Genomic DNA, 27,976 nt, shown 5'->3' with positions numbered 1-27,976 from the left:
TTATCCCTTGTTACCGAAGGGCCCTTGGTCTCCGCTTCCTTTGATTTTGATTTTCAGTGCTATAATTTTCTTGGTCTGTTTTTCTGCTGCCTCTGTTCAGCACCTGCTTTTAAAAGCAGCTCCAGCTTGTGCCTGGCGTGGCTGCTCTGATTTGCTCTCCAATTGCACCAATCTTTGCCACTAATTTCTTAGGTCACGGTGCTCCAAAGAGCTGTGCTGTAGCTCCTCGCTTATTATACTCGGGGGCAGGCGGGAGACAGGAAGCCAGAGTAACCTCCCGGAGGCCTTTTAGCTGCTGCTCCGTTGTTAACGAGAATGTAAATATTTTCTGGGAGAGACTGTTTAGGGGAAACACACCAGCGCTGAGGTTTCTTTTCACAAGCTCTGGAGCTGGGAGCTGCTGCTCCTGGATTCTTGCTTGCCTCATGCTGCAGAGAACGAGGTTCCCCCGTTCCATCCCCACCAAACACCCATCTGAATGATTTCTATTGCAGCAGAGCCTAGATGCCCCACTGGAGATCAGGAGCTCATTATGCTGGGCACTGGGCAAATACAGAGATTAAAGAGACTGAGGCTGCGGAGAGAAGTGACCTATCCAAGATCCTGCATGGATCAGTGGCAGAACTGAGAACAGAACCCAGGGGTCCTGATCCAATGCCCTGATTGGAATGATTTTCCCTCTCCATTGGTAACAGCTAAAGGCTGGTGCTTCATGTCCTACATCTTGGTCAGTTGCTCTCAGTGGGTCTGGAAAGGCTTCCAGGAAGGCACTGTGACATGGCATGGCTTCTCCCCAGCTTTCCATGCCCAGCATCCTTGTGATTGGGTTTATTGTCCAAACGTAAGCAAGTGAAACGGTCCCTCAACCCAGCCTTTGTCCCAGGGTTTCACAGCCTCCCTCCCCAGGGGTCTCTGGTGATCCTGCTTTGTGCAGCTTTGCACTCCCAGCCAGCTCTGTTACTCTCCTGGAACAGCAGTTCCAGGGCAATCTTACTGGGCAGCTGGCCCCTTGTCCCATCACACCCCCTCTGACAGGCCATTATCACCCCTGCCTCCCCCCTTGAATTTGCTCATTTGGGCCCACCTGCCCTGACATCTGGGCCTGGTCTGCTGGGACTCGCTGATCTGCCACCCGCCAAGGAGTCAAATCTGAAATGCTACATTATATTTATTTTTTTCCCAAACCTGGCTCTGATTACAAAAGCAGAGATGTTCCTGAGGCCCGGTCCCTGTGACCAGCTGTGTGCATCAACTCCCTGCCTGCACAGGTGAGGCAGCAGAATGTGACTTCATGTAGGGAACACAAACCACGCAGGCATGGAAGCTTGCTGCCCAGGGGTATGGAAGACCCAATATCCTGGCAACCATCCACTTTGGAGGGAGATGTCTGGGATCTTGTGGCATTCTGTTTGCGGGTCGGCCTGTTGGCTGGCTCAGCTTTCTGGATGCATGCAGCTCCTAGCCTGCAGGTGGTGACCTGATGCTGGTTTCAAGCTTCCAAATAGCTTCTCAGCCATATTGTCACCCCCACTTGATTCTCATTTTTGCAGGGGACCCTGGAGTGTCTGGAGGAGGAGTTACTGGCCTTTTTCTCCGTCACCCCTCACTCTGTCTACACAGCAATGATGGACAATAGGTAATCCTTTTTCCTTGCTGCTGGGACGGCAGGACACCTTTGCTCCTGTCCCAGAGGAAGTGGGAGGAGGGAGGGTTTTGCATGGTGACTCCTGCTTGAGCTGGTTCCCACTTAGTAATGAGGTCACTGGGTGTGTGTGACGGTCAATCTGTCAAGGTGTCAGGTACACAGGATCTTTGGGGCTGATCTTGCAGACTGCAGGCACGAACCAGACAGAGCTGCCCCACGAAGGGGCCTTTGACTCGAGTTCTTCGGAGATGCCTGTTGCAATGGACTTGTGGGGATCGGAGGCCTCTGCCTGCATCCCCTCGAACCCGGTCGTTTGCCTTCCGTCCACCAAACGCGGGTATGTCCTCACTGCAAGAAAACGCCCGTGGCTGGCGCATGGCAGCTGACTCGCGTTCGGGAGGGCTCAGGCTGCTGGGCTATAAAATGGCAGTGTAGATGTCCAACCTTGGGCTGGAGCCCGGGCTGTGGGACCCTTCCCCCTCAGTGGTCCCAGAGCACAGGTTCTAGCCCAAGCCTGGCTGTCTCCACTGATTGTATAGCCCCGCGAGCCTGAGTCAGCTGATACAGGCCAGCCCCGGGTGTTTGACTGCAGTGTAGACATACCCCAAGAGTCGGATCTGATCTCAGATCGCTCGCTGGAGAGGGAATCAACCAACCCGTCCTCTTCAGAGAGAGATGGCCGGATTAGCTCCAGTCTCAGGTTATCAAGACCAATAGCTCGTTTGCCACCGGGGGCCTAACGTGCTGTGAAGCTTCTGATCCCTGAGCTCTGATGGTGGAGTTTAAAGAACCACTTGTGACCAAAGCCCGGTTGGTTTGTTTTTGTTCCAGCTTTGAGCGGCTGCTGCTCCATGCCCTCTGCCAGTACATGGACCTCGTCTCTGCCAGTAAGAGCCTTGTTTTGGTTCTCTTCTCTCCATTGCTATCAAGCCTCTCCAGCTAAGCCCTCTTCCTCCCCACCCTTCCGTCACCCCTGCCCGCCTTCCACTGCAGCTCCCAGATAACTCTCACCACACGCTGCCAGCGTTTCCCCGTGGCTCTGGGAGCTGGGGAGTCAGGTGGGTTACCCTGGGAGATTGTTTGAAGGCCGCATGGGGCTGGGAGGCAGGAATTCCAGCATTGTAATCCCAGCTGTGCCAGTGAGGAGTCGTGCAGCCTGGGGTATCTTCCAGTGCCTAATTCCTGCCCCGCTAGGGTGCTGCCGGGTTTGATTAGCTACTGTTTGTACAGCAGTTGGAAATGCAAGTTGCTGTCTCAAATGCTAAGCACCATTCTGTATGGCCAGTCCTCTTAGGGCCAGATCCTAAGAATCCAAACGCCAGGATGCAGCCCTTAATTACACAGCTCAATGAACTTCTTGCAACCCACTCGACTGTCCTGGGCTTTGCTTCCCTCCCGCTGTGCGTCATTATTCCATGCACCCTCTGGCAAGGCCCAGGGGTGGGGAAAGGAAGGAATCTGTTCCCAAGCTGCAGTACTGATTACAGCTAGCGGGGTGTGCATTAGGGGAGATGGAGTTGGAGTGTGTTGGGTGGCATGTCTGGGCTGGGAACCCCATTCGCTCTGGCATGTTGGCAAGTCAGTGGGAGTTGCTGCTGCTTATACCGGGGCCGAGTTTGGCCCAGAGATTCGACATCCCACCGCAAGGCTGAGCCCTTGGGAGACATCCTGCCGGTCCTAGAATTGATCTCGCTATCGGCTGCTGCTCTGGGTGAGCCGTTCACTGGGGAGTGAGCATGCTTCCGTCCTTCCACTTGTTCATCGGGAGGTTTGGCTCAGTGGGTTCAAAACAACCAGCTGTTCGCTTGGCCCAGTCAGTCTCTTGTTGCATCAGCCTTTGTCTGCGGCTCCCTTCCAGGCAGCGAGCTGGCCTGGCCACCAGAAGCCAGCAGGAGAGTGTCTGTCTGGAGGGTGTTATGGGCTGGAAGGGCATGCTGCGTGCGGTCTGTGTGTGAAGGGAGCTCACGGGCGAGGCTAACTTTTTGTGTTGGAAATGAGCACATACAAATCCTACTGGGGAATACAGCACCTTGCAGCTGGGAGGCACAAGTGGTTTAGCAGCTCAGATGTGGGCCGGGCCAAGCAAGTCATATTGTCATGCTGTGCCTCAGTTTCCCCATCATTAAAACATGGCTGATTCTACTTGCCTCTCTCTGGGCAGTGCTGTGAGAGGTCATTGTGGGATCTGCAAGCAGGTGTGCTCCTGCCCTGTTCTTAACCCAGTGCATGCAAACATTCCGGATCTGGCCCAAACTTACCTCCTCTTTGGGGCTTGCATTTATCAACTTGGCTGCCCAGCACCCTCAGGCGACTTTGAAAACGTCAACTTTAAGTAACCAAACACAAACCTCAACCCAAGAGTTCTCCTGAGTGTGGCTGTGGCTGGCAGTTTTCTCCAGGCAGGACACCACTGTCGGTGCCTCTGTGTTAGGTGCTCATCTAGCTTATCCCCCCTGGATCGGAACTAATGAGACCCACCTGGTCTGATCGCTGGGGTGAGTGAGTAGAAGAGCACTTTATCTTTCTGTTTGGTCCCAGAATATGACCCCAGTTGCAGGCCCAAATCCTGTGGTCTTTGCTCTAACTGTGTGAGAGATGGAGGCATGATCTGGCTCCGAAAAAAGAACTCAGATTCTTTCCTCTCTCTGTCCAGGTTCTGACTTTGAAGGGAAACGCCAAATGAAAGTGAGCAACAAACACGGAGTCTTCCTGCCCCCAGAGTTACTGCTGTCCACCTACTTGGAGCAGATGAGCTGATAAGCCTGGAAGACATCCCACTCGGTGCTCTGAAGGCTTCTACGATCCCTAGATCTGCTATCCGTCCACTCAGTCCTCAGCGTACAAATGGGGTGTGTCCCCACCCTCTCTGACGATTCTCTGCACTTGTGCAATGGCCTAACTGGCCGGTGGGTTTGTGTGGAGTGGGTTAGATTGCCATCCCTTGTGCCCTGCTTCAAGACAGGAAGTCTTCCCTTGCCCATCGCTGAAGCTCTGCAGGCATCTCCCGCAGCTGCCGCTGTCTCTTCCCCGTGTGGCACAAGCTTGGCAACACGCGGGTGTGACTTCCAGCTTCCTCCCCACCCCTGGGGTGCTCCTGGTTCCACCCAAGGCTTCTCCATACCGCTCCTGGTACCTGGTGGAGGGCACCATCTCTGCTCCTTGCAGGCGGGGGGGTCTGGCAGAGGCCTGCAAGCACCCCCCAGGCAGCCCACTCTGTCCGGAATGGAACCACCTATTGGACAGCCCAAAACATCAACCTTTGTCATGCTCAAGTGTCCAACCCCTTCTCAAAGACATGGTCAGGACTGAGGACTCTGCCTCTCTTGAAGCCTTTGCCCTGGATGGGCAGAGTCCTGCGGGTGAGGGTGGTAGGAGCTGACTCCAGGGGTCTCCCCTGCTGCCTGTAGGCTGGTGGGAGGTGAGGAAGCGTCATCCCTGCAGGATTCCCTCCGAGGGCCCATCGACACTGTCAAATGCATATCAGCTGTTGTTGCGGCACTGTTCCCTCTTGTAGTGTAGATGGGATCTTGATTGTGTCTCTTCTGCCCCCCAAGCCATGTTCCGGATTCAGAATCCAGCCAGGTTCGGGGCGATGGTGAAAGTCCTGTTCTCATAAAATGGAAATGTGCTTTTATTGGTGCTGGGGAACAAGATCGCTCTTGAATAGTGGAGATGGGCCCTTCATCTCAGCCCCTTCGGGCCAGATCCTGCCCTCATTTCTCTGACTCATTGGCCTCTTAGCTTGGCAGGGAGACTCCAGGACCTGCTGCAGCTGCCAGATATCACCACACTAATGGTGTGAGACCAGTCTGCCTAGCCCTGCCTTGGGCGTGGCGCTATCTCCCAGCAGTAGCTGCGCTCCCTGGAAGCTCATTTAAACACAAACAGCCTGTCCCTGGGTGCCTCTGGCTTCCCCCGGGGGTGAATTTGGAGCAGTATTTTTGTGACAAAACAGTTCCCTTTCGGTCTTAGCATTTCAGTGGCTCTGACCTTGCCGTTGAGCATCTGAATTGGTCTCCTTCCCCAGCTCAGTAAACACTTGAACAGGAGCCTAAAGCTTCAGCAGTGGCTGAAGTGCTTTGCCGAATCAGGACCTGAATGTCCAGCAGCTGCCTGGAACATATAACTTGTAAATTGCATTTCACAGACCAGGGAGGCAGGGGAAGAGCCTGGGGTCAATTACCACAGACTGCAACAGCCTGCTTTGGCTGGTGCCTAACCCTACTTCCGCTCGCCACTCGCCACAGAGCGCTTTAAAACATCGCAGGGTCAGCCCTGGGTACAATCCAGTGGCATATAGGGGGTGTAGATCCCACCGAATGCACGCATTAGCACTTACCTAGCCTTGGTAAAGGAGGGAAATATCTGTGTGAAAAGCTCAAAGACATGTCCAAGCAGGACTCAGCGCCCCCCTCCCCTGCTGGCTGCTTGGTTTTGGACTAGGGAGAGCGATCTGTTAGTTCTGACAGAAGCTCAGTGGAGAAGCTGTCCAGGGAGCCAGCCCTGAGTGGGAGTAACTAGCCCATTGTTTAGTGTCTCCGTGTAGATTGGCATTGAGCAAACAGCCCTCTGAAGCCAGATCGCTATTGTTTAAGCTTTGGTACAGTTATCAGTGAGACAATAACACAAAGGTCTGGCTTTCTCTGCAGTGTGGGGGCCTTTTCTTAATATAATAGTGTGTCATTTATACAGATGTGTGTTGGTGATTGTGGAATCCAAGCCAGGGCCTTAGCAGTCCTGCCGCTCGCAAGCGTGGCTGGGTGGTCAGAGCTGAACATCACAGCTTGGGCCACCTGGGTCTGCCAGGGGTATATGGCATGGGGGGAGGGCAGGGGGAGTTTTATATCATGGCGCAATTTAAATGGCTCCGTTTCCAGCTCTCTAGTGCTGTAACGAGCCTGTTCGGATATGTGTGGTTTTTAATATGTATACTACGTGTTGGGGTGTTTCATTTGGTGCATATCAAGAGCTGCTCTCACCTGTACATAGCAGCTGGTTTAAAGGGATGGGCCAGGTTTGATTCTCCACCATCCCGCACTGCCTGTGTCTGATCAGCCCTGCGGGGAAACGCTCCTGTGTTGGGATTCTCTGTAGCTGTGAGCAGTAAAGAATCCCGACTGAGGCACGCGCATTTGTATTCTCTGCACAGGTTCGGGGCTTGATTCTCCTCTCCGCTATAGTGCGGCTCCCTTGGTTTCACTGGAGTTACTCCTGACTTATATGGGTTAGTGACCAGAATTAGGCCCCCGGAGGGCAGGATCAGGCCCCTTTCCCCTCTTCTCGCTGAGCACCAGCGTAGCTCGTGAGTGAGGCTGTACACTGAGTGGGTGGAGAATCGGGCTCCGTTGACATCTCCTCTTCCCTTGTAAACCAGCTGGATGTAAAAAACTTTTTTCAGCAAAACAACCTCTCATCCTACAATGGAGGACCCTTGATTTGCTTTGGACAGCAAGGCTCTCCTGGGCGTGGGTGGGGGTCTGTTCTAGCTGGACAATGCAGCATAGCGGACCGCAGCCCTTGACCTCCCATGGGTGCGCTTTTGTGCGTGTCAAAGCCACGCACTATTCTGGGAGCTGCTCTGGGCAGAATAGGCAAACTCCTGCCACAGTCCCTGCTCTGCTCTGCCCTGGGGCCTGGCGTCCCCTTCTGCCAGCTCTGCACACTGCCTCTCCAGCCCATGCTCCTGGTCTGGTGAGATGGCGCAAACCAAAGTGATCTTGGCACGGACAGTGCCTCTGTGCAGCCCAGCACCCGATCAGGACCGTACTGTGGATTGTAACGTGGACATGGATGTTGTGTGTCGTGCTTCTGGGAATGGTTATCGATTTTTCTTTTTAATTGTGTCACTTGTACCTGCCAGCCCTAGCTCTTGCCTCTGTTGAAAGGACCGTCCCCTGTTCTCACCGCAGCATTCACCTGCTGTGCCTGAGCAAATCCATGCGTGGACTGGTGACTGTGTGGCGTTGGTAATGCTTTAGTCTGCTGTAAACCAGAGGCCAAAACCGGGGCTTCTGCTGAAAGGGGAAAAAAACGATTCCTTGTGAGCTGACTCAGCTGGGGAAGGTATGTGCACAAGGACAATAAATCATGGTGCTCCGGAGTCATCTGTCTGCTCGTGTGTCGTGTCATAGCGATCGCCCTCTGTCCAAGCCAGGGCTTGAGGGTGGTATTGTTAGCAAGAGGTGTAGGACGCTAAGGGTTTGTCTACACAAGCACTTTTGTCGGTGAAGGGTGTGGAAAAAGCACATGGTGTGGACAGCGCTGTGTTGGCAGGAGACCCTCGTTGAGGCGTGATTTAATTACGCCGGTGGGAGAGCTTTCTCCCATCAGCCTATATCGGCTACACAGGAGGCCTTACAGCGGTACGGCTGTGCCGCTGTGTGGTCCATAGTGAAGACCTGGCCTAATGGAATATCCCGTCGTGCTCAGACGTGAGGCAATTAACTTGTGAATCATCCTAACTGGGAGAAACTCCAGGGCTTCTGATGTAGCACTGCCAGCTGCCACCACCCCTGAGTTTAAATCCACTTAGCAGGCTGGGTGTTGTGAAACTGACAGTGATTGAAAATATAATTTACGCCTATCTACTATGTATTATGGAGCTTTGTTCTCCATAATAGCTGATTTCTTAAACTGTCAAACACAGACAAAGCAGGGAGGAGGCTGCAGCTTAGATGAAAGGCCGTGGTCGTATCTACGCTAGGGAAGCCTGCAGCCCATCTACCTTCAGCAGCCTTAATTCCAGCCAGTGCTCTCAGCCCCTGGATCCAGGAGCCCCATGTTCATTTGCAAATTGCATTCTAGCAAAATAAAGCATCTTTGGCCGGGCATGAGCGCCACTCAGCACCCAGACGAGAAATGGGACAACGGCTCGCTCCGCCAGCAGGAACACACGTCTCTGCTTTGTATTTGCCTGTTCTGTACAAGAGCATGGGCGTGAACCCCCCCCATCACCCGCAACCCCCTTGCGTGGCCATATTAATGGAGACGGGGCTGGCAGACTCCCCTGTTCTTGGCAGCAGGGGGCTGGGGGGGAAGAGGAAAAAGTGGGTAGAATCAGAAGCCTGATACAACCTGTGAGTAAGGATCCAAAATCTGAACAGCTTGGTCCAGATCCTCTGCTCTTCTTTCAATCTTCCGTTCTCTTGGGGGGGATGTTATTGTGATCTGCCACGTCTTCCTCCTTCTGCTGTCTCTTTCAGTCCCTCTTTAGTCAGTCTCTTGTGGCTCTCTCTGCCCACTCTCTTTAGTTCTCCAGCCCCCTCTCTCATCCTTCCATCACTCATGCACCTGCCCCCTTGGATCACTGACAATCACCCTCCATCTAGCCACACATCTGCCCCTTGGGGCCACATGCACACTCCCCAAAACTCCTGGATTCTAGGGAGCCAGGGAAGATGCCCGTTCGGTCCCCTCCCCACCCCACCCCAGCCTAAGCTGAAAGTGGGACCAGGGTCACGGGGCTGGGCATTGTGCCTTATCTCTCCTGCTTCTGGACAGACGGTGCTGCCTTAGCCCCTTGCAAGCTGCAGTTGAACATGGAAACTCAGGGCAGTTGGGCCCTAATGAGCAGCTTTATTCACAGGCACACGGGCATTAAAGGCACCAGTCTGATGGAGCCCTGTGGAGCGCTCGCTCTCGCTCTTGCCACTTACTGGCTCCCCAGGCAGCCCTAGGAGGTCTCTAATCGTCACCCATGGCGGAGAAGTGTTACCCCCTGCCGGGGGAAGGCAGGAGCCAGGGAGCGAAGCAAGCTTGCACGGAGGGAGACCTGTAGGGGGATCACAGTGACTGAGAGGCCTCTGGCCAGCCCAACTGGCTGGTTCATTCCGGCAGAGCCGAGACTGAGTGTGGAACCGTCATCGCTCTGAAGCCCCCTGCGGGTTCTGACTGGAGCCATCAGGCTCAACAACTGAGCCCACAGGGCTTCCCAGCACCACCTGCTCTCTGTCTGGTTTTCTCATCTTGCACTTTTTCATTTGGGGTTTGCAAGTGCATTAGATCGGCCTCCATCTGCCTTTGCTGGACAGGGTGGAGGAGCAGGGGTGATCATGTGGAGGGGACAAGGGACACAATGCTTTGTTCCACTTGCCAGGTGCACCATGCACACACATGAAACCAGCTGGCTGCATGCCCCTGGGGGACCAACCCAGCGCCTCAGGTGTGTCCACAGAGCGCCAGGCCAGAGGAGTGACTTTAAGCCCCCCAGGGGAGAGAGAACTGTCCCAGAGGCCCTGCTTGGTCACACTGCATCATGCAAAGTGGGAGACAGGGAGCGTCTGTTTGTGCAGCCCCTAGCACCCTGGGGCCCTGGTCCATGACACAGCCTGCCGGCTACTACCACAAGAGAGCTAACAATAATTAAAAGAGGGCTGCCCAGCTGTCAAGAAGCTGAATGCATCCGCAGGTCTCAGGTTGTTTCTTGTTCCCGGGAGTGGGCAGTGTGGAAAGGGAATGGGAACAGGTCAAGGAGGTGGGTAAGTCAGGGTGGTCGCTAGGGGCGGTAATTCTCTGCACCCCCACCATGCCTCCCCAGCTCATGGGAGCCAGGAGGACATGAAACTGCCAATGCCCATGAGAATGGGGTTTGGCACAGATTTCCTCCCCAGCAACAGCAGTGAACGTAGTTGTGTTTGGGAATTTTCTGGTTTGAATGAAGCAGCTGGCAGCGTGTTCTGCAGGTCCCTGAAGTTTCATGTTGAAACCACAGATCCCACCCTGGCACCGGATGGTGGGTGGGTGTTTGCTCAAACCTCAGCATCCCTGATTCACTCCAAAACTCACTCCCCAGCTTGCTTGAACCTCAGCACTCACTTGTGCCGACCTCAAGCCCCCACATGGCTGGCTCCAGACTTGGTCTGGCTGTGGCTTAAAACTTGATCTGGGTTCATTGAACTTCAGGCAAACTTGGTCCAAGTTATGGGGTGTAACAAAATCCCAAGCCAGGCAGGAACTCAGTCACTTTCCCTAAAGAGAGAGAGCCTGGGGAATTCTGCAAATTTACTTGAGATAGTGAAGTTTTGTTGGATACTGAGATATTGGGGTTTATTTGGGTCTACACAAATAACAAGTTGCTGGGGTTTATTTGCATGGATGCAAATACCAAGATACTAGAGTATTTGTATGTAACCCAGTAGAAAAAACAGTGGGGTGGATCTGGGTCTATGTATTTGGGGAATGAAGAGTGAGATTGTGGGGTAAGTTTGGGTTATGGGGGAAGCTCAATATGCAAGAGTTGCTTTGGGTTCCTCTGAATAATGAGATTTTTGTGGGGTGGGGCCTTGGACTTTCCCAAAGGCAGAGGGTTTTTCTTGGGGGGGGGGGGAATATTTGGGCAGCCCCAGCCCCAAATACTAGGGTAATTTGTAAAACCCTGCTGCAGAGGGAGTTAACAGAAATGCCCTAAGGAGAGGTTTCCTTACAAGAGGGGAAGGGCAGGCAAGAAAAATATGGAACGCTTCACGAATTTGCGTGTCATCCTTGCGCAGGGGCCATGCTAATCTTCTCTGTATCGTTCCAATTTTAGTATATGTGCTGCCGAAGCGAGCACAAATTCAAGGTGGGCCAGCTCAGTATTTATATCTCTAAAAATTTATTTTCTTTACAGTGAGGGTGATCTTAGTATGTTGTCAACGATATGTACCTAATTAATATTCTTGTTTACTTAATACATATCATTATTTTATTTCATAATAACCTTTTATTTTCATTAAATCCACTTAAATTTGGCCATCATCTCAGCTTCTCAGCCGTCTGGCATTATGGGTAGGAATGTATGCAAATTAACAGAGCAGCGCCCTCGGCTGAAGGAGGCCCTCACACTGGGGCTGCCCTGTGGGATGCCTGAGCGAATTGTCCACAAACGGCTCCGAGACCGTCTCCCGCTCTGACAGACACGGGCCAGCTGGGCGAGTCGCCTCCTTCCTTCCTTCGGGCTCCGGAGCCGAGCCCTGGCCCTTGCCCGCTCCCTGGGAGCGAAGGTTTGTTCCGGCCCGTTTAGAGGCAGCCCGGGCAGGGGGCCTTTCTGGGCAGAGAGGAGGCGGCGCGCAGGGAGGGGGGGAGGTAGGTGAGTCTCTCCTGCGGGGGAGGGCAGTTACCGCCTCTCTCTAGGGTGGGGGAGGGGTAATTACCCCCCTTCCTGTGTGGGGGGAGGGGTAATTACCCCCCTTCCTGTGTGGGGGGAGGGGTAGTTATTGTCCCTGCCTCTGTGGGGGAAGGGGGGTCCCCCCCCATCTTGGAGGAGGTGGGTGGACTCTTCCCCATCCCCATGAATGACTGTGGGGGGGAGGGGATTTCCCAACCCCCTGTATCTTGGAGGCATTGGGGGTGGCCTGGGTGGAAGACCCTGGCTTACCCCACTGTTAGGAGTGAAGGGATCCCAGCGTGGTGCTGTTGATAGGGGCTCCTGGGTGGAGGAGAAATACTGGCAGCCAGCCCCAGTGTAGCCCCTGACAGTGACACCTCTGGGGGACCCCTCTGGTACTCGGGTGACCATCACGGCACCAAGGTCACTGATCGCGTACAGAAAAAATACTCTTTTCTGACAGCATCTAAGACTCACCAGCGTTGATCCAAGGCTAGTAACAAGAGGGTAATGTTTCCACTCGAGAGGTAGCACTTGTATACAGGTGGCATATGCGGCTAATGGGGCCGTATTCCCAGGTTAAGAACAGGGACTGTTATACAGAAGCTCAGAGGGAGTTAATTATATCATCCAGTGTGCTTACTGGACCTACATGTCAAGAAAGCTTAAGCCATTTAGGAAGAGACCATCCAGCCCACCATGTTGGCTCTTGTTTTATCTTTTAATCTCACTGTACTTTTCCTTTAAACAGAAGAAGTGTTACATCAGTGGGCTATGGAGATAAGTTGCCCACAAGTAAGATGAGCAATATGGCATTTGGATTGGAGAGTTGATATTCTTTTACCTGGGAAGGAGTGGTACAGTGGATAAACTGTATGATCACAGGTTTCAGAGTAGCAGCCGTGTTAGTCTGTATTCGCAAAAAGAAGAGGAGTACTTGTGGCTCCTCTTCTTTTTGTATGATTACATTCTCTCCACCTTAGCAGAAAACTTAACCTTTAAATCAGGTGACTGTGGCTGTAAAGATTATGAGCTCCATGGGCTTTTCTTTGCTCTCAGGCTCCCAAGTATGGAGTACCCTCTACTAAGAGAAACTCAAATTAATGGTGTTGAGGATCTGTAATGGTGTTCAGGATTACTGTGTCTGGCTTACATTTAGGGACAAAGGAATGAGCTGTAAAGGTTGGAGGATCTTAGGTGGGAGATCTCAGTAGGAATGAGGACATGGGAGAAAAGAAAGAGTGGTGAGGAAAGGAATTAATGCAAATGGGAGCAGAGGGTACAGCTGTGTCACAGGAGTTAATAGGATTCTTTAAAAGGTGTAAGGTTTAAAACTAGCCATGATGGGAATTCTCCACTCCGGCTGCTCTGACTGATAATGTAAGTCAGTGCATCCTTATTTTCAGTGGGGATTGCACAAAGCAACACATTTCCTTGGGAAAGTGAAAATGGCTGCTGTTTTACAAAGGGGATCTTTGACAATGTACTTGTGGTCCTTTGCATGTGTGACTGTACAGTAGATTCTAGTCCTATTTATTCTTCTCTTTCCTAGGCACAGCAGTCTATGAATAGGCTTGCAACAGGCAAGTGGTGCCTTGGAGGTCTTCCAGGGCATAATGGATTTGGCATATGTCTGTGAGTGGGAGAAAAGGCCTAAAAGCAACCACTGTCCTTCCATCCCACTGGTATGTGCTTGGTCCTGCAGGAACCTGATTGCTTTCACAACAGACCTCAAAAATGAGGAGGAAAAAGGTACAGTTTGTCCCATTCCTGTGGTTTGTGATTCTTATCTGCTCCCCCTCTCAACACCTATTCATGACCCCCAGCTAGAAAAACCCCTGCTCCAGACTAGTCTTGCTGTGGAAAAACGCTCTAATTAGATCTTCACTTCTTCAGAGCAGAGACTTTATTTTTTGGTCTTGTAAAGCAACATATGTTTATGGTCCTATAAAAATAATTAAAGCTCACTAATGTCCTACAGTAAAAAATTGAATTTTTAAAAAATTAAATTAAATTCCACTGCAAATTTTTGAAAGGACTTGGTGTCTCTCCCTGCCTAGATCTTACCCACATGATCCATATCCTGGACACTGAGCATCCATGGGATGTTTATTCCATTAACTCTGGGCACATTGAAATCATCACCTGTTTGGAATGGGATCAGTCAGGTAAGCTTTGCTCTTATAGTTGGTTGGGGTGGTTTTTTTTTTTTTTTTTTTGGCTTCATAAAATTGCTCACAGTGTGATGGGGCATATAGTGGGAGTTTATGGAGGTCTTTCTCTTTTAGGTTCCTGCTATCAGAAATCTTTGTATAGTGCCAATCATGTAATATCTGCAGTGTTCAGTTCAGTCAGATCTGCATTGTGAGGTCCATAGTGGATTTCATAGAGGACTGTGCTTCCCATCCTTCTTGAGTTAGTTATTAGCAATAGACTGGTCTCCTGGGGTAGTTAGGTGCCAGGAGTCACCTCTTGAACTCCAACCTGTAAGAGCTGCAAGGTGCTGAAGGAGGCACTTTTAAAATCCAGCAACAGGTGAGAGCCCTGAATCTGCTGAATCATTGAGGAAATAATCCAACCCAGGTATGATTTCACAGTATCACCAGTACACAGTGGGAACCAGTGCTTAAGATTAAATTGCTGCTTGAATTGTGAATTTTCATCTTACGTTGGTGTGAGTGTAATGTTACTAAACCCTTTTGTCTTGCATGGGGGGGGCCTCTCCCTCCTATGCATTGCTTTGAAGATGCCTGTGGCTGGGTTCCTGGTAATCTCTGTGAGACGTGTTCTGACGTTTCTATTCTTCTTTTGATTGTATTGCATTAGGTTCCAGGCTCCTGTCAGCAGATGCAGATGGACACATCAAGTGCTGGAGCATGACAGATCACCTGGCCAACAGCTGGGAGAACACTGTGGGCAGCATGGTGGAGGGAGATCCAATTGTGGCTCTTTCCTGGTTGCACAATGGGGTGAAGCTAGCACTGCACGTGGAAAAGGTTTGTTCTAGCACTTGCACGGGGAACCTGCAAGGAAGGAACCAGAGAGGAAGGATTATCCAGTGGTTAGGGCAGTAGTCTAAGACTAGGGAGATGTGGGTTCAAATCCCTGCTCCGCCATAGACTTCCTGTATGACCTTGGGCAGGTCACTTAGCCTCTCTGCCGTCTGTACAATGGGGAGAATAGCACTGACCTATCTCACAGGGTGTTGTGAGGATAAATGCCTTCAGAATTGTAAGATGTGCTTTGAAATGGGGACCATATTTATACCATATAGCCTGCTTGATCTGGAATATCTCCCTGATTCCAGAGAAGATCCAGGGGCTTTGGTAAACTTTCCATTCCACAGGACGTCTCATAATACACAAACCTCACGATACGCTGATGAGAAAAATGTTTGTCCCATTTTACAGCTGAAATGCCTTGCGGCTCTTTGCAGCACATGCTTTAAAACACTGTGTGATTTAAGTATTAACCAGTCAGGGTGCTTCTACTATGTTGTTAAATAGTATTATTTTATCAATTAAATTATTTGCTCAGCCATTTTGCTGTGACAATAATTTATAGATAGATAGATATAGTAAATGAAACAGTGAATTAACACTACTGTGGCTCTTTTGGGTAATGTTGATTGCCGATTTTGCTCCTGTACTACTGAGATCTGAGTATCACTGCTCTAGGCCATGTTGAAGTGATATTAAAAGGAGACTCAGGTAATGGCAGAGTCGTTCAGCCCTAGGATCTAACCGCTCTGTGTATGTTAATCTCCATTCACAGTCCGGAGCATCGAATTTTGGCGAGAAGTTTTCCCGGGTCAAGTTCTCTCCCTCCCTGACTCTGTTTGGTGGGAAGCCTATGGAAGGCTGGATCGCTGTGACCATTAGCGGCCTGGTGACAGTCTCTCTCCTCAAGCCCAACGGGCAAGTGCTAACATCCACGGAGAGCCTGTGCCGTCTGCGGTGCCGTGTCGCCCTGGCGGACATTGCCTTCACGGGTGGGGGAAACATCGTGGTAGCCACCTCAGATGGCAGCAGCACCTCTCCCGTCCAGTTCTACAAGGTCTGCGTCAGCGTAGTGAATGAGAAATGCAAAATTGACACAGAGATTCTGCCCTCCCTTTTCATGCGGTGCACCACAGACCCAGCCCGCAAGGACAAGTATCCGGCAATCACTCACTTGAAATTCCTCGCCAGGGACATGTCAGAGCAGGTGAGCGCCCTCCTCCTATGTTACACTAGTATTCCAAGAGTTAAATGCTTAGGAAAGGGAAGGACCCACTTGATCTATAAACTCCTCCCTACAGCTTTGCTCTTGCACTAACCAGCAGCCCATCTGCTGTTCCAAACTTGGGCTCCCCACCAGCTCTACTAATGCACACATTTTCTGTTTCTCACTTTTTCACCCTGTACTCTGTATTTTCCTATTCTGAATTTCATGCAGACAATTACAGTAGCAAATCTTCCCCCTTCCTTTTCGTCTAGAGGGTGGGCACAAAAGACATGGCTTTGTAGCTGTGCCTGGTTTGAAAATTCCTTTCTGCTTTGAAGGTGCTGCTCTGTGCCTCCAACCAGAACAGCAGCATCGTGGAGTGCTGGTCTCTCCGGAAAGAGGGCTTGCCAGTCAATAACATCTTCCAGCAGATCTCTCCCGTGGGTGAGTTTCAGCAGCTGATGCTCCTCAAAAACAAGATCATAGCCAAAGAAATATCAAAACCTAGTGTAAACTCTTGACTCAATTATGACTCGAAATCCAATCCTTATTCTTCTGGGCGTTCGGTAATCACCACGAGAAGAGCACTCCGTCATGATGGATTTAGAAAAAAAAAACCACAACTTTTTTGTAAAACTAATGAGTCTACAAAAATGCATCCATCTGAGTGAATAAACTCATAATCAGTGTTTAATTCCAAGCACGCTGTTGTGGTGGGGGAGAATTCAAGACTGGGATGTCTGTGGCACTTTCTCTGACTTTTTTATGTGAAATTCTGTCGTTTATTTTGTTCGTTTTTTCTGTAAAGTTGGAGACAAGCAGCCGATGATACTGAAATGGCGGATTCTCTCCGCCACCAATGATTTGGATCGTGTTTCAGCTGTGGCTTTGCCGAAACTGCCAATCTCCCTAACCAATACTGATCTGAAAGTGGCCAATGACACCAAATTCTTCCCTGGACTGGGTAAGGAGGCTTCTTTTCTGAACATCTAGCTGCAGATGGAAGTTTTGCTGCCTCTGTTCATCTCACTTATGAACAGAGAGAGCCCCAGCTACTTTGGAGTGTGGTTTGTGTGTTTCTTGATAGAAGATGCCCTGCAGGAATCAAGAAGTCCTTTAAAACTGGACTAAGTTTGTTCCCAGTGGGGATGGGTACATCCACCTAGCGATGAGGAAGAGCTTACACAGGAGGAACTGTTGTAGCTGTCATATGTGCTGGGGTGCCTGAGGCCTTCTGTCACTGTATCCCAACTTGAAAGGACTTTCTGCATGTCTACTAGTGAGGACCGAAGAAACCTAGAAAGGTCAGGGCTCCTGTTCTCGGCTGTCCAGGCAGTGCAATTAACGAGGCTGGCGTTGAGGAGGGATACTGGATAGCGGTTAGAGTGGAGGACGAGAGTCAGGATTTCTGGGTTCTTCTCTTGGTTCTGCTACTGTCTTGCTGGGTGAACTTGGGCAAATCACTTAGGGTGTTCAGATACCACAGTGATAGGTGATTACAAGGACCTGATTAGAATAATGTTTGCTTTTCCAAGGTGCTGAGCGCCCATAACTCCCCTATGGAGACAGTGGGAGTAGTAGGTGCTCTGCAAATCAGACCTTTAACCCCCTCCCTGCCTCAGTTTACCCAGCATGTCGTATGTGTGCCAGTCTCTTGGGATACATCTACATTGCAGCTGGGTGTGTAATTTCTAGTTTGGGTAGACGTACGCGCACTAACTTTGATTGAGGTAGTTTGCTAAAAAGAGCAGTGCAAGTGAGAGGGGCTAGCTACCCCAAGCACGATCCCATCTGAGACCCTAGGTACGTACTCAGGTGGTTAGCCTGCCCTGCTGCCGCAGCTTCACTCCTATTGTGTGTGTACGTCCATCCGCGCTGGAAATCACACCTCCGCTCCAGTGTAGATGTACTCTTAGACTGTAGGCTTTGGGAGGCAGGGCCCATCTTTGCTTTTTGCCTGGTATGGGGCTGGGCGCATCAGTGTTTAACACACAACAGAATGGATGTACTGTGTACCTACCTCCCAGTGGGTGAGACTGAGTCTTAATGTTTGCAAGGTGCTTCGGGATCCTCCAGTAGCAGACCCTATAGAAGAGACAAGTATTCTCATTACTGTAAAAATGCAGGGCAGGATGGGGAAGAAAGGCTTGTGGTAGGCTGGAGACCACTGGGCTGTCTTCAGAGCTGCTGTCTGACTTTGTGACAACTGTCTGTGTCTCATTGGGGTGGGATGGGTTACACTCACAGGAATCACTTGCTAAACCCCAGATATTTCTTGTCCTCAGGTCTTGCTTTGGCCTTCCATGATGGTAGCGTCCACATAGTTCATCGCCTGTCCTTGCAGACCATGGCAGTGTTCTATGGTTCTTCCTCTCAGCGCCCAGTGGATGAGCAGGCGATCAAAAGGCAGCGGGCCGCCGGTCCTTTGGTTCATTTCAAAGCCATGCAGCTCTCCTGGACTTCACTGGCCTTGGTTGGGATTGATAACCATGGCAAGGTACTTTGCCTTGTTATGCTAGATGTGGGAAAAGACCTATTTGCTCTTCTAGGCCAGGACAAACTCTGTTCAGTTAGCCAGGGCTCTGCTCTGCTTGCTCTTAACTGGCTCAAGCAGTGAGTCTTCCAGGAGTTACAAGTCCATTTGCTCTTGCCAGTAGGCAGCCTCATCCAAGATAGTGCCTGTGTTTTCCCTTTGTTTAACAGAACTGTCTCTCCAGCTCAGTAGTAACTAAAAATTGCTATGGTCAGACATAGAGTCCGTTAACTTGTGTCAAATGAGTTTAATAGGTCTCAGTCCAATTTGCACACCTCTCTCCAGAACTGGCCTCTTGTTGCGAGTTTTATCAAAGACGTTAAGGTCTGAGACTGCCATGGGGACTGAACTGCCCATATCCTGGGAGATTGTCTCCACAGATCATAGCGGAGGTTCATTTGCAGGGTGTAGTGTAGACAAAACTTACTGGAACATGGCTGACACTGTTCTCTGTTAGAGGTTTTGTAGATCTCCTGCCACTTTGATTCCAGGTGTTGTTAGTCCCTTAGAGTGGATGGATCCTCTTGATGTGTGTTCCTTTTCTTTTCTTTCTTCAGCTGAGCATGCTCCGGATCTCTCCCTCCATGGGCCATGTGCTGGACATGAACATGTCTCTCCGCCACTTGCTGTTCCTGCTGGAATACTGCATGGTGACGGGATACGACTGGTGGGATATCCTGCTCCATGTTCAGCCCAACATGGTGCAGAACCTGGTGGAGAAGCTGCATGAGGAGTACATGCGCCAGAATGCAGCCCTGCAGCAGGTGAGGAAACAGCAGAGGAACGCTTGGCACAGTGCCGAGTGTGGACTGGTAGGAGGGGAGTCAAGGAACAGGAGTAGATAAGGGGATGTTAATTTCCAGACTTCACTGGTTTCCAGTGAACTTCCACGGGTTACTTTGACTACTAGGCTACACTGCCTCTCCAAATCTGGTACTTATGTACTGTTGGGGGCTTGGAGTGATTGGGAAAGGCATATGACTTCACCCAGGGTGATTACTATGTAGAGAATTCTTATGCATGAACTTAGCATACTGTCTAGTGTCCAATGAGTTGCCCCAGTGATAGAGCATTGCTGGTTTAGGCGTAGCATTTTAAGCGTAAGGTTGATACCACTGTCTTCGCTACTCTGCCTTCAGAGTATTATATTTCAGCAGCTCCTGCCCAGTAGCAGCTCTCGGAGAAACTCTTGGTAGGCTAGTAAAGCCTATTGTTGATGTAAATGGGTACTGTGGCCAGTTGTAGCACACACGGAGAACAGCATTCATTCCTCAGGGTGATGGTTGCTGGGGAGTAGCGGTTTTAAGTAGGCTCATTCTAAATCTGATCTTGTTTCTGTGCCTATCCTTGTGTGTCCCCGTCAAACAGGTTCTCTCCACACGCATTGTTGCCATGAAGGCCTCTCTCTGCAAGCTTTCCTCCAATACTGTTGCACGCGTGTGTGACTATCATGCCAAGCTATTTCTGATCGCCATCAGCTGCACCTTGAAATCGCTGCTCCGCCCGCACTTCCTGAACACTCCAGACAAGAGTCCTGGTGACCGGCTCACCGAGATCTGCTCCAAGATTACGGACATAGGTAGCCGTTTGCATCCCTTGATGCAGCACGGCTGTTTGCCTGGCTGATCAGCTCCCTCCCTTTCTGAATCAGTCTTTTGTTGGGGGTACTTAGATTAGGGTGGACACTCCATGGGGGGAGCGAGTTCCACCCCTTCATGGCTACCAGTCCCAGCAAAAGTTCACTCGCTTGTGAACCTGAGGTGTGTTGGTGGAACCCCAAAAGATGATGGTGTCAAAGACCAGATGCCCACCAATGAAACAGGATAATGTGGACAACTCCATGTAGGCTGTTACAGGCACTGGGCATGAAGGATCCTCAGGGGTGTGTATCTGTTTATACTGCGATAGCAGATAGAGGCTCCAACCAGAGTCAGGCTTGCAGGGCAGAGACTTGCGTCTGAAGAGCTTATGGTCTATTAGACAAGACAGACAAAGGGTGGGAGGAGAAACGGAGGCATAGTGGGGGAAGGGACACGCAGCAGGGCAGTTGGCAGAGATGGGACCAGCACCCAGTCTCCTGTAGCCTTACCCATTGGGCTACACTGTCTTCTATAGGCTGCACTATTGGGGTAGGTATAAAGTTGCATGCATTTGTAGTCGGTAGCCGGGTTTAAAAGCGAGAAGAGCAGTGTTCACAATGCTGGAAACTCCCAGAGCCTCTTTTCTCCCTGTGCTAGGAGCTGTCTTGCTTCCTTTTCAGACATTGACAAAGTGATGATTAACCTGAAGACGGAGGAGTTTGTCCTGGAGATGACTACCCTGCAGTCCCTGCAGCAGCTCATCCAGTGGGTGGGAGACTTTGTGCTCTATCTGCTTGCCAGCCTCCCTAATCAGGTGAGAACTTGTCCTCCATCTTTGGCAGTGTGGTGTGTGGAGGGTAGTGAAAGCCTTCTTTCATTCAATGGCCATGTGCTGTTGGGTTAATCAGTGTGCTCAGTGTGTGCTGTTGTCCTAGAAATGGATTGCGCTGAAGCCAGTGTTAATGTCAAGTGCGTCTTTTTTAGTGTAACTTTTCATCTTGCAGTGTGCTAAAGGAACTTGTGTGTGCAGATCTACACAGAGGAAATAATAACCCTTCTCTAGGGCCTTTCATCTAAGTCTCTGAGTGCTTTCCAAATGTTAATTAAGACTGTCAATAGCATTATTTTCTTCTTACTGAGGGAAAATTATTTACTCAAGATCACTCAGCAAATTAGTGGCAGAGCTAGGAATAGAAACCACAAGTCCTGGTTTTGATCATGCTCATGCCAGCGTAAATCCAGAGTAACTCTGAATGGAGAAGCCACCTGTGTAAGTGAAATCAGAGATGGACGCCAGAACTCCTGATCTTCTGCTCTGTGGGTGCCTACAGCGAGCACAAACGCACATGGCGCTAAACTAACCTCTTGCCATGCTGCAAAATTTAGCAGATGATGACAATAATGGGGGCCATATAAGTACCTTAGCTAGATCACCTGTATGGGAAGTGGTTCCGGTGGGGATGTCTGTGAGCCCAGATCATAAAAGTTTCTCTTCTCTGCCCTTCCTCCTATTCCCTGCAGGGATCCCCTGTGCGGCCAGGGCACAGCTTCCTGCGGGACGGGGCATCACTGGGGATGCTTAGAGAGCTCATGGTGGTGATCCGGATCTGGGGCCTGTTGAAGCCAAGCTGCCTCCCTGTTTACACGGCAACCTCAGATACCCAGGACAGCATGTCCCTACTCTTCAGGCTGTTGACTAAACTCTGGCTGTGCTGTAAGGATTAAAAACTTCCCGGAATTAGAGAGACTCATCCTATCTTGTGCGCAGTGGATGTTCCATATTGTACACAGGAAAAACACTTAGGGATAATGAGGCTCTGGGTAGGTCTGTAGCAATCAGAGGGAGAAAGAGTGGCTACAAGATGAATTGTTTGTTTCCTGAGCTGCCATACTGGGTCGGGGAGGGGGAAACATGCAGGCAACAGCATTTATTGTCCTTTAAGCAAGTAGCATGCTAGAGAAAGTTCTCTCTGTGCTTCGTCTCCCATGCAGGTCGTGACGAAACTCACCCGAGCGAGCCAGACGATACCCTGATTGATGAGTGTTGTCTTCTCCCCAGCCAGTTGCTTATTCCCAATGTAGACTGGTTACCCATCAATAATGGCATTATCAGTAAGCTGCAGAACAAGCAGCTCATCAGGCTGCAGTTTGGGAAGGCCCCTGGACTCATTGGTCACACTGTTTCATCGCAGTTTGATGTCTTTGTCAGGTATGGAAATCTGAAACAAGCAGGTAGTGTGGTTAGAGCAGAGAGGGGACTGGGAATCAGGACTCCCGGATCCTGTTCTCAGCTCTGGAAAGGAGTGTAGTCTAGGGATTACAGTAAAATCGACCAGAAGTCAAAATTGCTATTCCTTTCTTAGGGAGGGGAGTGTTGTCTATTGGTTAGTGTAGGGAACTGAGTTAGGACTCCTGACTCTGCCACAAATTCACTCTGTGACCACAGATGAGTTGCTTGCTTTCTCTGCACCTCAATTTTTCAGTTTCTAAAATGGGTATAGTGTTTTATTGGCACATAGGCTCTAAGGAATCTGAAATGGGAATTCAGAGAATAAAATGTGATGGGAATTAAAAATGCAACACAACCTTACAATGTATCTTTTATCCTGTTAAATCTCACTGTGCTTTGCAGATTGCATGGTCAGGAATCAAGTCAGCCCTCACTAAAATGCAGCCACTTCTGGGGTGGAGCATAGTAGCCATTCTCTGTCAAATTCCATATGTTAGGTTTTAGCAGGGAACTTGGAGGAAAAGATACAGTATTTAGTTGAAACCATGGGGGAATTTAAGTAAGCAGAATATAATTTCTTAAGATGTGGTTTGGCCAGGATATGAGGGTTAAATGCTTCCTGTTTATATAATAGAAATTCACTAGTAGTAAGAAGGCAGCGGTTTGGAAGACTGCGGAATAGTTCATCATAATGGGTAGAAGTGGAACTTTAATCCCTTGAGTGCAGCCCCTTACACTTGGAGAAGGGTTATCACAGTGCCCCATTGGGACATTCCCTCTGGCAGGTGTGTAGTGTCTCAGTTGTCCATAGTTTCATCTTGACCTTGGTTGTCTGGTTCTCAGGCATTCTGTGTAATGAGCCTGCAATCGTGGAAACAGCTTTTACAATTTTTCAGCAGTGTGGTTTTTCTCGCATTTTTCTTCCTATGCAGGGCACCTGGGCAGCCAAAAATTGACCACTTGAGACGGCTTCACTTAGGGGCATATCCAACAGAGGAGTGCAAGTCATGTACCCGGTAAGCTCTGCATGTGTAACTCCTTTAATTCACAGCTGTTTTTATTCAGGGCTTGACAGCTTAAAAGCTGTGCTAGCTTATACACTAATAGATCTGTATTGTTAGCAATTCCATGGTGGTTTTTTCCATGTTAACTACTGTGCACATGACAAAATGTTGCCTTTAATACATGGCTCTTTCTCAGCTTATGTTCATGCCCCCTGATATTGGAAGGAAGCCAAGACAATCATGGTTATGCTGTTCTCTGACCCTTTCCCCCTGGGATCACTAAGATTCCTAAACTGCTGATCTAGTCTGAAAACTGTGTAAAATGGCACCATTCTTACTCAATACAACGCTCCCCAGGGTTATTAAAAGTTTTATTGTTCTATGTGTGTTTTTACTGCTTGTTATGCCCTGCAAAGCTAGCCTAGCTGTGGGAGAATGAGCTGGAGTCTGTCCCGCTTTGCACATTGTCAGCAGAATCGTTAACTACATTCCAACTGCAAGGCCAAGTTTTGCACTCAGTTACATCTGAAGATAATGTCGCTTTAGGTGCAGGATATAAGGACAGCATTGTTGCACAGGCATAACTGAGGGCAGAACTTGGCCTGCAGGTTATAACTGGTGACTATTCATGAATAGGAAAGATCCCCGGGCTGTGTTTGCATGCTTGGAAGCTGGAGATTCTGTGTACCAGGTTTGGAGTGGATGAAAGGGGATGAATACAGAACCGCACAATGCCATTTTTAGAATCACTTTTCGGAATGGGTCTGCATTTGGAGTCCTTCTGAGCTGCACCTTGTGACAGTTTCCCCCCAGGGTGCCACTTGGAACTGGGGTACCACTGAGCCTGCTGGACCCATCAGCCTGGGTTCCCTTAACACTGTACCTCTGTGCAGCCTGCCAAGCCTTCCCTCAAGCTTCAGACTGCACTTTACCAGCACACACCCAGCGGCAGCTTCACACGGATGCTGCGGTCAGCTCTGCGTGGGAAGGCTCAGCTAAGGAACTGCCCAGTACTCAAGTGCACACCGCCCTCTAGAGGGTAAACCCAAAATTATACCATCTTGTGCTGCACAGAAATCTGTACAGCATAAGATCATGAAATTCACCCTCTCCCTCAGTGTGGAGAGGAATATACATGTCTTTCTACCCCACAGTTATGATTTCCACACACTGGTTTAGACAAAACAAAAATAAATGTGTTAGTCTCTAAGGTGCCCCAAGGACTCCTTCTTGTTTTTGCTGATATAGACTAACATGGCCCCCCCCTCTGAAACCAAAAAGAAGTTTAACTACAAAAGATAATTTTAAGGGATAGCAAACCGATGAAAGCAGATTAACTAGCAAATAAAATAAACCTGCAATCTAAGCTTAATATACTAAAGAAATTGGATGTGTGTAGTAAATTCTCACCCTAAATGTTGTTTTAGGCAGATTGCAGAGATTCTTGAAGGCAAGCTGCACTTACTTGCAGCTTAAAACTCCAGTTATTCCTTTCACAGGCTAGACGGCCTTCTAGCCTGGGTTCAGCCCTTCTCCCCTAGTTCAGTCTTTTGGCTGCTTAGGTGTTTCCAGCAGTCCTCTTTCTTGGGCTGGGAGTCAGTGAAGAACAAACCACGATGATGTCCCTCCCCTCCCTTAAAATAGTTCTAGCATATAGTGGAAACCCTTTGTCTCCCAGTTTGATTCCCACACCTGGTCAGTGGGAAAAACACTAGGGTTATCATGGAGTCCAGTACCAGGTGACTATAGGGCCACTGCAGCCATGACTCGGAGGCTGTTTGCAGGGTTCCCAGGAAGGCTTCCTGGTGGGAGATTAGCATCTTCTAAGACATATTGTTCTCCCTAATGGCCTTTCCCAGCCAGTCATTGAGGGCTTGTCTACACTACCAAGTTGTGTTGACAAAACCTATGTAGACACCCAAAAGTCGACAAAACAAAAATCGCCGAAGGGTGTTCACACTCGCTCCCTCTGTTGACAGATCATGTCCACATTGGGGGCACCATCATCGACAGGGTGAGCAATGCACCATGGGTACGTATCCCACAGTGCAGTGTTGTGGGAAGAAAGAGCTGATCGCTGCGCATCTTGGGATTCTCTCCAAGTTCTCCCACAGCCCCCTCAGCTGCCGAGAGCAGCATCCTGAGTAGCTCTGTGAGCTCTCCATGTCGAGAAATGGCAAAGCAGCCCAGCAGTCTGTCCCCTTGCCCCTGCAGCAGCAGGTTGCCTGCTGCTGCCTGCCTAGTGCAGGGCAGACCAGGAGCATGCCAATGATTTGCTCTTTCTTTGTTCCCGAGACAGCACAGCACACAGATACTTCCCGGAGCTTTGAAAGAGGAGGGACGCATGCCTGCAGGGCAGTGGAAATCAAAACACGGAGCAGAGCAATCGGGGCAGGCATTGTGGGATACTGGTGGAAGCCAGTTCTGTGGACAAAACAATCAGCAGTGTCTACACTGGCTCTTTCCCCTCAATAAAGGGAGGGGAAAAGACAAAACTCTCATGGGGTGAAGTTTTTTGTCACCAAAACGGGGCGTTTTTCATGATTAAAAGTCCCGTTGTAGTGTGTATGCTCTTGCTGTTTTGTCACCAAAAGGCAGTTTTTGGTGACAAAACTTGGTAGTGTAGACAAGGCCCTAGACTGATTGCATTCTGCCTAGTGCGTGTTCCTCAGGTATAAACAACCTTGTAATAGATGCATAGGCAATATTCCTAGCTTCAGATACGAAAATGATCCATGCATACAAATAGGAGAATCGTATTCAGTAAATCATAACCTTCCCAATGATATGTCACATGACTTATCTTGTCTAAAATACATCATAATTATGCCGTAATCACATATATATATATATATATATATATATATATATATATATATATATATATATATATATATATATAAAACAATATTGCTGTGAAGAATATGAGGTGTAGTGTCACACACCTTTCTCTCACTTCTCTCCTAATAATGAGCCTGGATTATGCAATGACAGTGCAGTGAACGACCAGCCATCTGATCAGATGATTAAATTGGTCTTAAATGTTGGCTTTAATAGAAAGTCACCATACCGGAACTCTGAAACATACCAGATTGTTTTCACAAGGCTGGTGTGTTTGCTGCTTTACATATAAATAGCAGCCAGGGGCCATCATCTTGAAGACAGCTTTGTGTTCCTCTGATATCCCCTCTTCATTGGCAATCATTTCCAACACCTTTTCCATTTTCCTTTGATTCTCCCAAACATCACCTGGAAAGGACAAAAAGCTAATTCCCTCCCATGATTTCTCCATCCCAACCTGATCCATAAAGTCCCTCAGTAGTGCCAGCTTGCATTTCAGATGACCCGTTTTCTGTGTTCGTGTCTCTCTCAGATGTGGCTGCGTAACCATGCTGAAATCACCCAACAAAACCACAGCAGTGAAACAGTGGGAGCAGCGTTGGATCAAAAACTGCCTCTGTGGGGGACTTTGGAGGAGAATGCCACTCAGCTACTCATGAAAGCTCCTCTTGCAGGGGGAAAAGGGAACAATGTGCACTAGGTGGGGAAACGGCTTAGAGCAGCCTTCCCATTTTAGACACCTCTGGGAATTCGGACCAGAGTCAGCCCTCTGAAACCTTAAGAAGAGTACACAATGCTCTTCCTTATCTGGCCATCACAGAGGAACCACTCAGTGCTGCCCAAGAGCAGTGAGATACTCATCCTTCTTTGTTTTGCCTGTATTGATTTTGTTTTCTTTGAGCTCTAAGCTGAAAGGAAAAGATAGAATTATCTTTATTTTACCCTTTATAAATCACTTTGATCCTCTAGTGAAAGGCTTTTTATCAGTGTAAAGTATCAATATTTTAATGATGGAGAGCATTTCTCCCTGTTTCAGAGGAACAGAGAAAGTGACAGAAGGACATTACTGCCCTGGGATGATACAAGCAGTAGGGGTGTCCTTGAACTAGCAGCTGTATTGTAAATAACGATTCTCTTAATTTTGTACAAAAAGTTTTGGTAAAATCTCTTTAAATCTTCAGAAAGCTCTTTCCTCTTTTATTAAGTGACTAGATTGCCATGTGTAAGAACCTTCAAAGGGAGAAAATACCAGATACTTCAGGGCTCTTTAATCTAGCAGAGAAAGGCCTAAGGAAAACCCATTGGCTGGCTGTTAAAAGCCAGACAAAGTCAATTAAGAAGTAAGGCATGCATTGTTAACAGTGAGGGTGACTAACCATTGAAGCAAACTCTCAAGGAGCCTCCATCTGTTAATGGCTTCACATCAAGACTGGATGCTATTTTGGAACATGCTTTAGTCAAACACAAGTTGCTGGGCTCAATACAGGAGGTTAGTGGGCGAAATTCTTAGCCTGCATATGTTCTAGAGGAGGTCAGACTAGATCTAATCATAGAATCATAGGAGATTAGGATTGGAAGAGACCTCAGGAGGTCATCCAGTCCAACCCCCTGCTCAAAGCAGGACCAACACCAACTAAATCACCCCAGCCAGGGCTTTGTCAAGCTGGGCCTTAAAAACCTCTAAGGATGGAGATTCCACCATCTCCCTAGGGAACCCATTCCAGTGCTTCATCACCCTCCTTGTGAAATAGTGTTTCCTAATATCCAACCTAGACCTCCCCCACTGGCCACTTGAGACCATGGCTCCTTGTTCTGTCATCTGCCACCACTGGGAACAGCCAAGCTCCCTCCTC

General features: G+C 49.4%; 2 protein-coding genes and 1 non-coding gene across 9 annotated transcripts in view; 2 read left to right on the top strand and 1 right to left on the bottom strand.

The window, feature by feature from the left end:
• Nucleotides 1–7,745, top strand: part of R3HDM4 (R3H domain containing 4) — a 31,677-nt gene extending 23,932 nt beyond the window's left edge. Inside the window, exons 6-8 of one of the 2 annotated variants that reach the window (XM_048830781.2) lie at nt 1,551–1,636; nt 2,477–2,532; nt 4,299–7,745. In XM_048830781.2, coding sequence (XP_048686738.2) covers nt 1,551–1,636; nt 2,477–2,532; nt 4,299–4,402 — 246 coding nt within the window. In that variant the 3' untranslated portion in view covers nt 4,403–7,745. The remainder of the gene's footprint in view (nt 1–1,550; nt 1,637–2,476; nt 2,533–4,298) is intronic. The other variant, XM_075123187.1, reaches the window with a different exon arrangement.
• A 3,343-nt stretch (nt 7,746–11,088) lies between these two features.
• On the bottom strand, nt 11,089–11,195 carry LOC125627362 (U6 spliceosomal RNA). The gene has a single exon (XR_007353993.1). It is a non-coding gene; the product is annotated as a U6 spliceosomal RNA (small nuclear RNA).
• Nucleotides 11,196–11,620: 425 nt separating this feature from the next.
• MED16 (mediator complex subunit 16) lies at nt 11,621–27,307 on the top strand. 6 transcript variants are annotated; one of them, XM_048830769.2, is made up of 15 exons: nt 11,621–11,707; nt 13,282–13,481; nt 13,790–13,897; nt 14,556–14,725; nt 15,504–15,935; nt 16,274–16,379; nt 16,744–16,899; nt 18,221–18,432; nt 19,026–19,232; nt 19,837–20,047; nt 20,729–20,862; nt 21,570–21,762; nt 22,041–22,257; nt 23,211–23,294; nt 26,656–27,307. In XM_048830769.2, exons 2-15 carry the CDS (start codon nt 13,346–13,348, stop codon nt 26,780–26,782), a joined length of 2,493 nt encoding a protein of 830 aa, XP_048686726.1. In that variant the 5' UTR covers nt 11,621–11,707; nt 13,282–13,345; the 3' UTR covers nt 26,783–27,307. The 6 variants fall into 6 exon arrangements, 5 of the variants coding, with proteins under 5 accessions (XP_048686726.1, XP_048686725.1, XP_074979287.1 ...); XM_048830768.2 differs by having other exon boundaries at nt 11,639–11,711; XM_075123186.1 differs by lacking the exons at nt 11,621–11,707; nt 26,656–27,307 and adding exons at nt 11,806–12,236; nt 23,919–26,109.
• The last annotated feature ends 669 nt before the right edge of the window (nt 27,308–27,976 follow it).

The sequence above is a fragment of the Caretta caretta genome, chromosome 25 (genome assembly GCF_965140235.1).
Source record: "Caretta caretta isolate rCarCar2 chromosome 25, rCarCar1.hap1, whole genome shotgun sequence".
In the NCBI taxonomy this organism is placed as follows: Eukaryota; Metazoa; Chordata; order Testudines; family Cheloniidae; genus Caretta; species Caretta caretta.
This window is presented reverse-complemented; position numbering and strand designations above follow the sequence as displayed.